The sequence below is a fragment of the Amblyomma mixtum genome, chromosome 3 (genome assembly GCF_055824585.1).
Source record: "Amblyomma mixtum isolate Tamu chromosome 3, ASM5582458v1, whole genome shotgun sequence".
Lineage (NCBI taxonomy): Eukaryota > Metazoa > Arthropoda > Arachnida > Ixodida > Ixodidae > Amblyomma > Amblyomma mixtum.
The window spans coordinates 288,060,968-288,075,688 of NC_143014.1; the positions used below are offsets into that span (position 1 = coordinate 288,060,968).

The 14,721-nt window shown below is 47.8% G+C and overlaps 1 protein-coding gene across 1 annotated transcript in view; it reads left to right on the forward strand.

The window, feature by feature from the left end:
* Positions 1-7,814, forward strand: part of LOC149355099 (bone morphogenetic protein 2-like) — a 352,606-nt gene extending 344,792 nt beyond the window's left edge. Inside the window, exon 6 of the mRNA XM_089583610.1 lies at positions 2,376-7,814. Within this exon, the coding sequence (XP_089439736.1) occupies positions 2,376-2,866 (491 nt within the window). The 3' untranslated portion in view covers positions 2,867-7,814. The remainder of the gene's footprint in view (positions 1-2,375) is intronic.
* Positions 7,815-14,721: the final 6,907 nt, after the last annotated feature.

The following is a 14,721-nucleotide window of genomic DNA, read 5'->3' on the forward strand; positions in this document are numbered from 1 at the left end:
GGATGTTGTTTGCATTAAACCTTACAAGCAATTGTATCGATTGACTGGATTGACTGGAACAGGATCGATTCACTGGAGCGCCTAGAGGTAACAGGGTACCCAACAGATCTAAGCTATGTCTCAGAAAACTTGATAAGAGAGAGTTTAAAGGTGCACTGAAGAGGAATCTGCAGTCGTCTTTTTGCCGCGGGAACTCGATCTACTTCGACTTATTGCCCTGTGTGGCCGACTTCCCTAATTAAATCGAGTTGACGTCCGGCTCCCGCCTTTTTTTCTTAATTCTCCTCGTACGGTGGGCGGAGTCGACCAACGCGTGGAGTGCTTTTCAGCCAGCTCCGTGGAGGCTTTGCGTTCGCTTTATTTTGTTTTTAGGTTTCCGTGAATAAATAGTGTCATTCGCAGATAATATAGCCGCAAAATAAGCCCACAGAAATAAAAATACGCGCGGACTATTTGCTTCTACGGATTACTACGTATTACTCCGCCGATGGCAGAGCGGCAAGCCGCCACGGGACTGGGTGAAAAGCACTCCACGCGTTGGTCGACTCCGCCCACCGTACGGGGAGAATTAAAAAAAAAAAAGGCGGGAGACTTACGTTAATTCTATTTAATTAGGGAAATCGGCCACACAGAGCAATTAATCGAAGTTTCTAAGAATCCTCGGAACATGTAGATTGAGTTCCCGCGGCAAAAAGACGAATACAGATTCCTCTTCACTGCACCTTTAAATTGAGGGTGCAGTGGAGCCACTGAAAAACAAAAAGAAACAATAAATATCGCGGTTATACCGTGCCTACACAGATTATCTCACAATCTGGGGAGGGTGTGTTCACGTGTATATATGAATGTTGTTATTTCTGTACCCGAAAATCTTTCAAAGCTGTGTCAACACTAGAAAGGTGGGTTGCGCCAAGAAACAGCAAAACAGATTTGTACCTTGCGCTAGCCACATCAGGATCCCTTTGTCTTGTGGCAAACACTACATGGGACAGACGGGCAGGTGCCTAAACTACCTTTGAAGGACGCACAATAACAACGTGAGCACCCCTGTGGCTAGTCATCTTGGCATTGACTGCGGAGATAGCACAGAAATAAGAAAAAAACATACAAAAGAAGTGAACATGCTGTCCGACTCTAAGCCAGTGCGAGATCTTAACAGAAAGTCGCAATAAAACGATAAGAGAAGTAATCGAGGCCCATGATGTCTACAAACACCAAGACAAATCCGTAAGCAACGCCTCTACAGTGCAGTCCGAAAAGGAGCTTCGTTTTCTGAAAGATGAATAATAAAAAATTGGCAGTGGTTTGACTCCGGTTAAACCTGGAGGATTGCGAAAACAACGAGGAGAGAGAGAGAGGCGATGGAGAGCGCGGGTAGCGGCGGCGGCCGCGGCACGCTAGCTATGCGCCGCTACTGCGCATGTGTAACGAGCGCGGCGGCGGCACCTCTGAGTCACCCGCGCAGCGACGGCGGCGGCGCGCCAGCTGTGCGCCGTGTGACGTCGCTGCTCCTCGTGCATACGCAGTATGGCCTTTGCTCGGCTCCGCGAAATGGCTCGGCGACTAGCGTAGTGTTGCTTTCAGAACAAAGAGAAAAAAAATAATGAGCACAGTAGTTCATGTGTCACCATTGCCACGTGTCAGGTTCTTGTCGTTTTTGTGTGTTCTCTGTTTAGATTGCTGGTCACAGTGGATAAAAAGTGGGAAAGCCTCAATGAAATCAGTTAACGTCAACGCCCTGTCTCTGTCCTCTTTTCACGTCCACGTCTTTGCGCCGTTCTTATAATGGTATCTGATGCTTAGTGTACGTTTCGCAGCTGGTCTTCGTGGAGAACACGCCTATACTTCAGTGTTCTTAGCTCCTTTTAAACTTTTTTTCACGGCTTAAATTATGTTTCCTCAACAGATATTTCATCACTATCCATTTCCAGCGCACCAGCTTCATGGAATTCAGTGCAGCACATAACCGAAAGAACAGCATGTCTGTGCAATTTTTTGTCTAATCGAGCTCCATGGGGCGTGATGTTGCAGGAGGCTTAACAACAATAATGCATTTCAAGCAACCTGTAATGCTAGGTGTTTATTCTTTCCCCTTTTGAGCACCTGACAAACACATCTTGAAAATCCAAATTTTGCCTCTTTCCGTCCTGAGAATCTTTACTCAGGAGTAACTAATCATTTCGCGATTTCAAAATAATTATCATAATGATTATTAATAATCCTCATAATATTAAGAAAGGTCATCGTCGTCATCATAACCAGTGATTTCGTAATATAGCTGGAGTGTACTGGGAAGCAAAGCACAATCATTACAAAGAACTGCGGACATTCAGTTAACTGTTGCTTACGTGCCTGTCCTACCTTTTTCTGCGCAGACGCCGCTGGAGGATCGCTGCCGGCGCAAGCGACCGGTGCCAGGCTGCCGGCTTCCGGGCCGCACAACGACGGTCTGACGCCGGCCCCCAATCCACGGACCGTCCGGGCAGTTCCGCAGGCTTCGTCCTCTGGGGGCAAGTCTTCCTCTGGCGCCAAGGTGCACGACGAACCGTTCGGCTGCACGCGGCACGAGATGTACGTGGACTTCGAGAAGATTGGATGGTCGAGCTGGATCATCTCGCCCAAGGGTTACAATGCGTACCACTGCAAGGGCCAGTGCTATTTCCCGTTGGGTCAGAACCAGTTGCCTACAAACCACGCCACGGTGCAGAGCATCGTCAATGAGCTCAGCTTGACGGCCGGAGTGGGCGCTCCCTGCTGCGTTCCCAACAAGCTTTATTCCATCAGCCTGCTATACTTCGACGAGAACGAGAATGTGGTGCTCAAGCAGTACGACGACATGGTCGCCGCCAGCTGCGGATGCCACTGAAACTGCGTCCCGCGTAAGAGGCGACTGCGCATAGATACGCCTAGAGGACGCCTGTGTACGATGGTCACTGCGGACGGCACCTTAGACGTGAAAATAGAAAGTGGCTGAACGCTATGGAGTGGACCTTCAGACGAGCCCCTTTTTAATATCCGAAGGTGCGAAGACTTCTGAACATTCCTGCATGTATGTCTTCGGCCTTCGTGCCGGACGAGTGGCGTGGGCGTCTGACGCCGTTTCTCATTTGGCGATGCAGAGCCTTATGAACTTAGCTGGATCTCCCCCTGTATCTGTGTGTGAATCGACCGCTCCGACAGCTGGCGTCATTAGGGGATTGCAATGTGAAATTAGCCGGGTGTAAAATTTGAGCTTTGTGTCTGACGTCCGACATCTCTGTTGCCGTTTAGGAAAATGTCTACGTAGACCCTGTAGTCGTCTTACCCCAGAACGTATGAAATTCTCCCTGTTCTGCCTGCGGTCGTCACCCTCAGGCGATGAAAAGTTGTGTGTTTTCATAGCCTGAGCGTTTTATTTGCTGTCTTCAACGTGTTCAGCGTGTGGACTGTACTAATGACAGCCAATGGGTTGAGCTGGATAGGCTGACGATGCGCGGATTGCCACCTGTCTGGATTTACTACGCGCGTGGCTTACTCAGTGTGGTAGGTCACTGTAGGACGTGCTTGAAGAGTGGCATCTTTGAATGCACAGACCTTACGGTGTGCCTGTCAATCAAGGACAATGAATTATAACATTGTTTTGATGTCGGCCACTCACTATGATGTTTTCTGCTGTGCCATAGCAGCGATGAACCTTTGCGAAGGAACCACTACTAGGCGTTTTGTGAAGCACTGAAAAATATACAGAAACTTGACAGAATTAGCAAAAACCAGAATCTTCTTGCCGACACTTCGCATCACGTGAACGCTTTGATAGCTAAGAAAAAGTGTTCAGATAGTGTCGAAATTCCATATATGCACCTCCGAGGTTTAAGTTCAGGCTTTCGTGCAGAAAACGCATCTAAGGCTACTAATCTTTTCCAATGAGCTTAGCCCATCTAGGAAAGGAACTAAAGAAAAATGTACACTTTTCAGAACTACAGATTCCTAGAAATATCTTTGTTGCCTTGGATCGCTGTCGCAACGTCATGGTTTCGATCAGCTTGCCTTGAGCCCGAAAGCGCTGGATTGTCCTTCGAAATAAGGTCTCATTTGTAGTAACCTTAAAGCAAAAAGACTTGTTCCTAACCTGTGGCTATACTGGTGATGAAGGCTTTGAAGTCGATCAGGAATCTTCACTTAGGAAACGTTGACGTACATCTGGTAAATTTGGAATATTGGAGTTAGTTATGATTTTTTGTTTACTCGTAGAAAACCCTGGCAACGCTTTGCAGCAACTCTAGTATCTCTAACGTATGAATGCTCTGCCTTCTTTGCTACTCTTCAGAAGTAGAGAAATGGCATGGAGGTGCTATTAAGAAGATTTATTTCTTGTATTTGAGTTGGATTAATGATGCTGGTTTTGTTAATGAGGCTAATGAAGCTATTTGGCTGTTGTGCATATCATCACCTGATACTATTTTGCTTCAAAGTGATCAAAACTTGTTCTTCACCTAGCTTTAAAATACCGAGCATAAGGAGGGTAACTTTGCGCTTCTATTTACGTGGAAGGTGTTTGCGTTTATCGACGACCACGAGGTGTAAGCGCTCGTTAAATCATTAGTGAAAGCGGAATATTATTTTCTATACTTATTGCTACTAGAAGCGTGTGTACCAGCTGTATAATATCATTTCCTTTTTTTTTCAGGAATCGTTCAATAGGAAATCGATTTCATTATTTCTGTGCCATAGAAGTGTTATAATGTATGTTCTGTAAACTTGTATAGACTTTCATATTTTTTTATTGTGTCGCTGCAGGCAAATAATGACCAAAGCATACCAGCAAGTTACGAGCACTGAGGCCATGCATAAAAATTACCAGGGGTGATAGAAGTTGAATGTGGGAAGTTTATGCTCTCTGGCATACAAACCTTGCCGGAAAACCAAGTTCAAAAGCGAATGTTCTTGTACTTGATATGATCAGCCTGGCGTTAATTATAGTCGTCTGTCCCCGTCGCTCATAGAATGGCTTACACTGGAGGCGCATCTAAGCTGTAGTGATTTGTGACACAAAAAATACCAGTTGTCTTTGATCCCCTCTAACTTAGATTCGGTAAAAAAATAGAGACGGTATTAGTTGTAATAGCAAGCTTAAAAAGCGCGCTTCTTAAGTTTGAGTGCAAGATGCATTGCGAATCCTTCGTTATCTGTGCTTTGCGGCAACATTACACCAGTGACCAGTTGAATATATGACGAGCCTCTAGTATTAGACGTGCTTACCGTTTGCTCATCAGCGAAACTAACAGAAAAGTGTCAAAGGAGCTTTTCAAAAGGAACATTTCCGCGTTCCAAAATGGCCGTGGAGGCGAAATCTGCTGGACGGCCGATAGGGACGCGCTGTCCTCCGGCAGACCGGACCTTCATTACGGACCGCCTGTGCATAGCGCAGAGAATGGACTCTTGCAAGTTTATTGTTAGCCGAACTTGACCAAACGGCTGCAGCTCAACGCGTCTGAAAGGCCTTTCCTCGAAGCAACATGCTGCGTATTCAGTTGCGCCGCTCAGGAGTACGCGGCATTGTTCACGAGGAAATGTCTAGAAAACACTGACGGGAAATTATTGATCCTCTTTATGCACAACAGCATGCAGCAGATTTACTGCTTTGCTGCGCTAAATACAGCGGAGAACAATACAGGAATTTAGCAAGACTTAAAACGTTTCCATAACTGACTCAGCAGTGATGCATGAACATCTGCCCCGTGTTGTTTTTTTAGAGCGCTACTCACCTTCGCTGAATGAAGAGCGAGCAAGTTTGGCCCTAATGTGTAGCGCTTAAAAACCGAATCCGCCAACGTCAGAAATTCCTTTCTTTCTTTGCACTGCCCGGCCATATCCTACTTACAATGGGCCCTGTGTAATCTTCCCGCTGCTCCGGTCGATGTCCGTTTCCCACTCCACGTTTCCGTGCAGTTGCTGTATGTGCCCTTGTTTTATAACGGCAGGATTCCAGAAGGCTGTGTCATTGAAAACCTCAGTTACTGCACCAGTGTTACGCGGGACTTGTCGCATCTTCGTTGCGTCTGCACCATTTACACATCTTATGTGGCTAGGGTTTTAAAACAGCGGCGTCGTTACTTATTTCCCACCAAACTTTCGTGCAACACAGCCACCTAATGGAAGTAGACGCACGGCAGTGTGGGATGCCTGCTACATGCAAATTTGTTTTTTATGGGCGTTTTTCTGTCATTCCTGCTGTAAGATAGCCTTTTGCACGAATGTTTGAGTATACTTGTTTATAGGAATGCGTGAACTTTCATTTCGTCCTTTATCTTCGCATTCTTTGCATTCTTGCTGCAACTTTGTATATTACGATTGCCATTAGCCTTGCCCGATCCTACAGCGCTGACAGTTTGAACAAGAGCTGCTCGGTTGCAGGGTGAACTTGCAAGGAAACCTCACCGACTTCTCCGAGGCTGCGGACGTGTATCGCATTCTGAGTGATGCACGATTGTAAGCGGTGCGCTTTGCGCGTGAGCATTAGTGACATTTATGCTTCCAGAGTAAATATCCTCAGCTGCTTGCAGTTTTCGGAGCAGCTGCCGATTTTTTTTTAAAACAGAAGGCAGCGGACAGCTGTCCTGCTTCCTACCAGTGTAACTAGTCGTCCGAGGCAGGTTGAGACTAGCGCTTTAGCGGCCCTGGCACGAAGCTCGCGGGTTGTTTTTAGCAGGGTGAGTTGGTTCTTCGCGAACAACTAATAGTTAAGCACAATTCCGGAATAGTCACGCAAGTGTGAAGTAGTCATGCTGCCCATGACGAAACATGTTTTGTTTCTGCATGAACTCATCTGCTATTTAATAAAATCGGCAAAATTACCACTTTTTTACAATCTCGTGATCGCGACAATTTGGCTAGATGTAATTTCTTTCGCTCTTACCGCCCAACACCCAGGCGCTGAGCTGCAATAAGAAAACTGGCCACGAAACCAGTATATCGCGAGTAGGCTGCAACAATGGGGGCACCGCTATACTATATTCATATAAGCGCATAAGCACCTAACATCTGCGCGACCAGATTCACAATCGGAAATCCTGTTTGCTGGAGCAGGCGGATTATTTTATTTTTTGACCGCGGTGCTTTTAAGCATGTGTTCAGACTGAACCAATGATTCTTTTTTTTTTTTTACTAAGTGAACCCACTGAAAACGCTCAAGCCTCGTTGCTTCGCCGTTAAGAGCGCCACTTTGCACGTGCCTGGCATAGCCGGGTAAAAGTCGCTTTTAATAACACTTTACATAAAGCACCTCAACAGGCTCAGTACTTGTGCTTACTTCTATACCCTAATATCATCAGGCGTATTCGCCTTCAAATACTTATTCCCATTGGTGGCTACGGGCCACCTGAATTGATGTAGAACCTCTAATTTATGCACTGCAACTATAGGCGTAGTAACGATCAGAGCGCACCGCACATCGAGTGTGACCCCATTTAGCGTTCCTCTTTCCGAAAGAAAGCTGTACTTCCGCCTTCAGATCCTTGCGAGTGCTTCAGACGGATGTTCTTGCCCATTGACGTAGTGTATATATTTCAACAGTTTACCTCTTCTGCAGCCAGTTCTTCCTTCACCTCACAAGCACACGAAGTGTCCGGTTTCGGCTAAATATCGTTGTATATTTATCGCTAGCGTATTCTATATGTAGCACCCACTCCTGCAGCACATTGCGCCTTACCAGTAGCGGCACTTCCTTCAGATTTCCCACTTGTGTGCGAGAGCTACTTGAACATTCTGACTGTATGCATGCGCGTTCCCACAATGGACTCTCAAATCCCAAATAAAAACACGAAACATCCACTGCAGCTTGTTGCGTCATCTTTCTTTCTCGGACCACCGTTTTTTGGCCAGGGTTGACTGCTGAGCAGTCCTGCCCTGCACCCTGCATGAAAGCAAAGGTACTTTTGAGACTTCTACCTTCGGCGCCACAAAGTTTTACCCATTATAGGATGTACATAAGGGGCTCAGTGACCCTAACTTCGTCTGCTGCCGCAGCATGAGTGCTTGGAGAGCTACGCAGGGACTCAGTTCACGAGGTCGTCACCTACTTTGGAGTGGACTCCCAAGACAATTAAGGCGCGTCATCCAGCAAGCGTCTCATCAATAATTTACACTGCTTCAATTTTAGTGCGAAACCACTACTTCACGAGGTCTAATTGGGTCATCGAGTTTGTGTGAAGCTTGACCTTCAGGGTGACCTTGACCAAACCATAAGTAAATAAAATAATCATTCACGCAACTGGGATTCGAACCCGTCGCGGCGCGTACAGATCAGCTTCGCAGGCCATTGCACGAGAGCACTACTCTATCGCCGCAGCCGATCGCGCCTCGTGTTAAACTGCAACACACTCTCGCGCTGTGCATTGCACCTCGTCATCTTGGTCAACTAATACAACTATGGAACTGATATCGTCGCCAAATGTGCCGACGATCAAGGAATGCAAAACATTGAGCCAACAATGCTAAAAACATGCTGTCGCATGTCTACTTGTTTTAACTTCGTTAAAACCCTACCACTTTTTTTCCCGCGTTCAGCCACCGCAGTACGTTGATTAAGGCCTATAGGGGATTTTACGCATGCTAGCGGCAGGAAGTTCGGCCGCGACCTGAGTTTTTTCTACTGCAGAACTTAAGGCTGCGGTTGAGTGGTGCTTATGCGACTACAAATTGAGGTCACGTTCTGAACTGTTGCAAGCGCGGGCCACACCGATAGCTCTTTTCATTTTGTTACGCCGAACACCTGAAAGCCACGCGGACGAACAGTGGCGAGTAAAAGTTATTGTAACAAGTGACCGATCAGTGGAGCGACGGAATGGTAACGAACGCCTGGCGCTATGGTTCACGAACACGCCAATGAGGCGAGTCTCAGGCTGTTCCCACTGGTCCGTTTAAAGGAAGTTCGGCTGACAGTCGTCGCCGGCAGATGACATTTTTTTCCCCTCTTTGTTTTTATGAAAGCCTTGATTCCAGTGCGACGGGTCCTGCTTGGAAGAATATTCCGTTGTGTTTTTTTTGTTTCTTTGAAATCTATTTCAGCGAAACAAATTGGCTTCAGCTGGACCACAGAACGATGATTACGAATAAAGAGGCATTACTCGCCTGACAGAGACAGAGAGAGAAGAACTTTATTACTCGCCTGAAAGATTGACCGTTTAGATGCAGCCGAAAGCATTCGAGCCAGTGATTAAATCCGGCGATTTTGGTCGCCGTGTCAGCGTTTGGTGTCAAGGGGGTTATGAATGACATGTCATTTTCCTACGAAGGAATTCGTACGGATGGAAGACGTCACTGCTCGCGACAACCGAGCCAACATATTGCAGATTAGTAATGCGGAAAGGCATGCGTTAGCTTCAGTGTCACCCCCGGACGAAACAGCCGCTGGCGCTGACGGGCTCAGACCTTGCGAGCAGGTGGCGTGATCCAGTGCGTTAATCACCGTGTGAAACAACCTAACCCCGTTCCGCTCTCCCTCACCGATACCCATCCGCTCCCTCTGTCGCCTTCCTTCTCCAACTTTCCGTCTTCCTCCTCTCGCCTGGCAGTGGGGAGGGGGATTTCCTCTCATTTTAGCGCTATAGCGTAAGGAGCTCGTCTCGCAGAAATTCCCACGTCGACGTTGGCGTCGTTAATCGTGAGCGAAAAATCCCCAAAAAATCTCCAGAGGAGCAACCTCGGAGGTAAGTGGGCCAGCTAGATCACGTGACCCTGTGGCGTCATCACAACCTGCCCATCGGATTGTGAGTAAACTTCCCACCGTGGCAGGTGGCAGTGAGTCGCTAGAAGTTGGCAGCACCTGCCACCGCAGGGCAGCAGCGCATCGCTTAACCGCTGCACCATTCCGCCAGGGGTGGTGTGAGGACTCCCAGGTATCTATGAATGTTAAGCACACAATGCCAAATGCTGCATATATGAACCTATTAGCTATCGCGTCACACCCTTAAGGCGGAGCTTAAGCTTCCCCTCTTAATTTTTCTTTGCCACGCGTCTCCTCCCATCCTCTTTAATTTCTCTCACACTTTCCCGCTGCCGTGGATTTCCCTCCCTCCACTTTACCACCTGTTAACTGAGGCATCCGGTGGACGAATGGATGGACAGATTTTTACAAAAAGTCGGTTCTAAAAATAGAGCTTTAAAAAAAAGCCCATGTGCTTGAGTAATCCACGGCTGGACGGCGCCAGAGTCAACACAGCGGCACTCCGACGTTTGGAAAGTGGTACGCTTCACAAATGTTGCTTCCTGCCAACCTATCCTGGCCTGCAAACATGGGAACGGCTCGGCACTTTCGCTGTCAGCTTGTTCGCGAAATGCAGTGCCGCTAGGTGAATTCCGCCCTTCTAGTCGTTTATCACTTGTTGTGATGTCTTTTACTCACGACGGTAATCTACCGTCGGTTTTGGCAAAGCGCAGACGCTGGTAGCATCCTGAAAGCGCTACCTAATCAAATTTTTTTCTACAGCTTACTATAGGCTGCGTGTGTAACATTGCTTCGATCGGCAAAGGAAACTTCAATTGCGGTGCTGTAAACATCGCTCCTACGATTAAGTCATTTGCCCCTTTCGCGGTAAACAGATCGCGCTTGATATAGTATGTCTCCAGGTCCTGTTTAAGGGGAATGCCAGGACGAATACAGGTCAACAATGAAGAAAGAGTGCTGCATGCGAAATGGATGCAAAAAACATATGCTAAAAGGGCGATAAAAAGAAATAAAAAGGGCCCTGCACGCAGCGCCTGCTGGCACAACGCAAGATGTCGCAGCCGGAGGCAGGACGTCGATATGATCCGAGAAGCTTTTGGCCAAGGTTGCTTGAGAGGAAAGCAGCTACGTCGGCAGCCTCTCAGCAACACTGGTATAGCGTAACAGTACTAAACGGTTAGCGCCGCAGGTGGATATTTCGCCGGCTAAGACAAGTTCTGAAAAAAAAAAAAAATCTGAGCTCCTTTCATTGGCTTTCTGCGAAAGTCAAGGATATGGCTGTCACACATTTCCACTCTCTTCTCTCCCATGAAAGCGCCCAGTCGAGACCCACAAGGGCTGAACCAATGTAAATTACAACACTACGCAGGGCGCATTCTCGAGGCGGCCTAGAAAGCATACAATTGGGGTAAGGTTCTGACTGGGGAAAAGGTGAGATAACTCGGGTGTTTTCGGTTACAAAAAGCTACGACGCCGAAACTCTAACCAGCAGACAACCCTTCAGACAGGAGTCGTTAAAAAATGACCAGTACATGTTACGTACACATAGGGATTGGAATTTTCGGTTTAAATTGAAAAAAAAAGACGGTAAAAGTAATCCGAATGCAATTGTCGAAATTCAGTTTTTACTTAAAAAGGTACGTGTTCTCGGCTTGAAAGTCATAGCTGCTGGCAATTGAGTGCTAGTTTCAAAGCTGAAAACCAACAAAGTAGGGAAGCGTAAGAAGTTGGGCTTGTTGGTACGTATTCATGGTTAACGAGCTCAAAAAAGACGAAGAGATGACTTGTGTGTGAGCGCTTGTGTCGTGTTGTCGTCTTCTCTTCGCCGTCGTCTTTTTTGCGCTCGTTAACCATGAATAAGTAGGGAAGCAAGGGGCATGATGTGACGGTGGTATTGTTGGATAAACAGCGCAGTTCCGCCATTTGAGATAGGCACGTAGCGAGTAATTTTTTTCCTGCACCCACAAGACACCTTTATCATACAGTGTACTGTGTTACCGTGAGCGGTAACGGAGTGCCAGGACCCCGCGCGCAGCCAATGAGCATGCGCAAATCGCGTTGGCAGCGCCGGGTGGTGCCAGGTACCCTGCAGCTACGCGCGCCTGAAGCATCGGGACCAATCAGCGCGTGCTCACTGGCTGTGAGCGGGCTGCCGGTACTCCGGTAACGGTAATGGTAACACGCTAGGCTAAAGGTGTCTAATTTCTTGTACCGAGCAGGGAGGAAGTGGGGGGGATACAACACATGCCCGATTCGAGGTATTGCGCTGCTAGCGCACACGCCTGTGCAGACCGGCGAACACCGCCTCCTTGTTGCCAGCTAGCTGAGGGCAATTTCTTTTCTATCGTTACCCGCTTAGATACGTTGGTTTATGAACTGCATGCAGGACACTGACATGACACCGGTCATGAGCGTCATTACAAAGTATCATTCCCTGGTTACCGCAAAGGTTTAGTGCAGTTTCATTGCCACCATTAACACGCAGACCACGTGATGCCCCACGCCCTCGCTCAACCCAGCGCGACAACGCAATGAAAACATGTCAGCTTAGTTCTTAGAGGTAAACTTCTACTTGCGTTTTTATCTGCGGGCTATCTCATTTAACTTACGTAAATTATTTGATGACCACAGCAATTCCTTCTACAAGCACAGCTCCGTGTTGTGCCATTTACGGGTCAATTACTGCTACACTGTTCATGCAGGCAAAAATGCCGGGCTTTAAATTACAGAAACAAATTCAGTAATTCATTGCTGAAAAATAATATTCGCTACAAAAAAACCCAAACTTGCGTTCTGTAATAAACACCGAGAAAATTTAAGTGCGCCGAATTTTCAAAATAAGAAAAACACAAAGATCCAACCCCTACGTACAGCCTTTGTCAAAAGTTTAGCAACCAAGGGGCTTACTTCTAAGCCGAGCAGTGGGGCTCTTGTAGCATCCGTAGCGAGGAGTAGATCTTTTTTCGCCTTCAAGAAGTTTGGGACGCCGGCGATGTATAACAAGCAACACATCATGGCCAAGAATAAAATTTCTTGGACTATTTACTTTTTACAAAGTCTGTACATGACACGCAACTTAAGAAACAGCCACACCCTTGTCAGGCGCCTCGTGCGTTATAGAATGCACTTTTGGGAAGAGTACTGGAGCGGGCACCTTAAACTGCGCCTTAACGGTATGACGCGATAGCATGAATGGGTTAATGCCCATATATACAGAATTGGTTACTCTCTTCTTTACATTCATAGATCCCTGAGAGTACTCATACCACTCCTGGCGCAGCAGTGCAGCGGTTAAGGTATGTGCCACTGCCCTGTGATGGCAGTTGCTACCGGTGGTGTGGTTTGTGAGACCCAGATTGCCCCTTCGAAGCAACCTCTCGCGACCAATCACTAGTTTAACTGCCACGCCTGCCATGGTGGGCAGTTTGTTCACAATCCGGCGCGCAGGCTGTAGTGACGTCACAAGGTCACATGACATAGTGGCCCACCTAGGTTGCTTCTCAGGGATTTTTTCACTCACGCCGCCTCCGACAACGACGACGAGGTCGGGTTTTGCGCTGAACGGAACCCTTAATGCCGTCGCGTCTAAAGTGGTGCATAGTAGTGCAGCTTCGATTAGCCTTCACTGCCACGCCACTTCTCGGCACAGCCTACTGTCGAAACAGGCGAGAAGGCGTTCGCTTTTTGTGCGAAAGCACTGCTCCAGACGTACCAACCCTGAGCAAGAATCTTGTCATCTTTTCTTGCATTGTGCTTCTTGTCTTTTGCTCCGAACTAACCCGAGCTTGCACGAATGAGCTCGAATAAGCTCGGGTTAGTTCGGAGAAGCGTCGCGCCAGCTTCAACCAATGGAGGGAAGAAGCTTGGACGAGCTCGGAGGAACGTCGCGCAAGCTGCAGCCAATGGGAGGAATTCATGACTGGTCGCGAGAAGTTGCTCGACTAGAGCAACCTCTCACGGCCAGTAATTAATTCAACTGCCACTTGCCTCCCATTGGCTACAGCTGGCGTGACGCTCCTCCGAGCTCGACCAAGCTTCCTCCCTCCGTTGGCTGCAGCTCGCGCTGAAAGCAACACGAGGGGCTCAATAGCTATTGGCGGCTGTGATAGAAACAGCCACCTGCCAGTGCAGTGGCGCCTCGCTTAAACGTTGCACCACTGTGCTGATAGTGGTATGAGGACTCGCCGTAATCTGTCAATGTTAAGTTGAGAATTAACAGTTCTACATATAAGGGCATTTACCCATTAAAGGTATCGCGTCATACCCTTAAATGAGCTCTGAAAGGGCAATAACAATGTTGCGATATGCCTGCGATGTTAATGAAGGGCGCGTCACGAATATTCTAAGCAAGTATTTCTTTGATGCGCTTTGTAGAAGCTGAGTAATACGTAGCCAAAATTTGAATGTTGCGTCTTTGCGCATTTTCCTTTTCTGTCGCCGATTTTTGCACACTGAAAGGTCGGCTCTCCTCTGCCGACACCACCGCCGGGGACGGAGCTTCGTGACCCGCCGGAGCTACGCCGCTTACTGGCCGCAGCCATACTAGCTGCCGACGTCTGAAAGGATCTAGCTGATAGCCATCTCTGAAACTATATACGCAGGAGCGGGGTACGGAGGAGGATGCGATCAAGAAAAAAATGGCTGTGGCTTAGCTTGGTTAAGCCCGGCAATTGCGAAAGCAATATCCGCAGCTACGCCATGGTTGAGCTGGTAGTGTAGCTGGTGGTGGTGCTTGTGGTTAGACTTGTGGTGAAGCATCGGTTATACAATCCAATCCAATCCAGTATGCTAATAAGGTAGCTACCGGCCTCGCTACGCGACGGGCTGAAAGTGCAACTAGTATTGCTTTCGCAATAAAAGTCTTCGGAAAGGGCCCGCCATCTTTTGCGCGTGACTGTGGGTGCTCTGCTGCGTCTAGAAGTGTATTATTTGGCTTAAGTGTTCATGACAAAACAGTGCAGTGATTCGAGCGAGTTGATGTGCTCTCCTGGGAAGGTGTTTCAGAGCTCCTTTAAGGC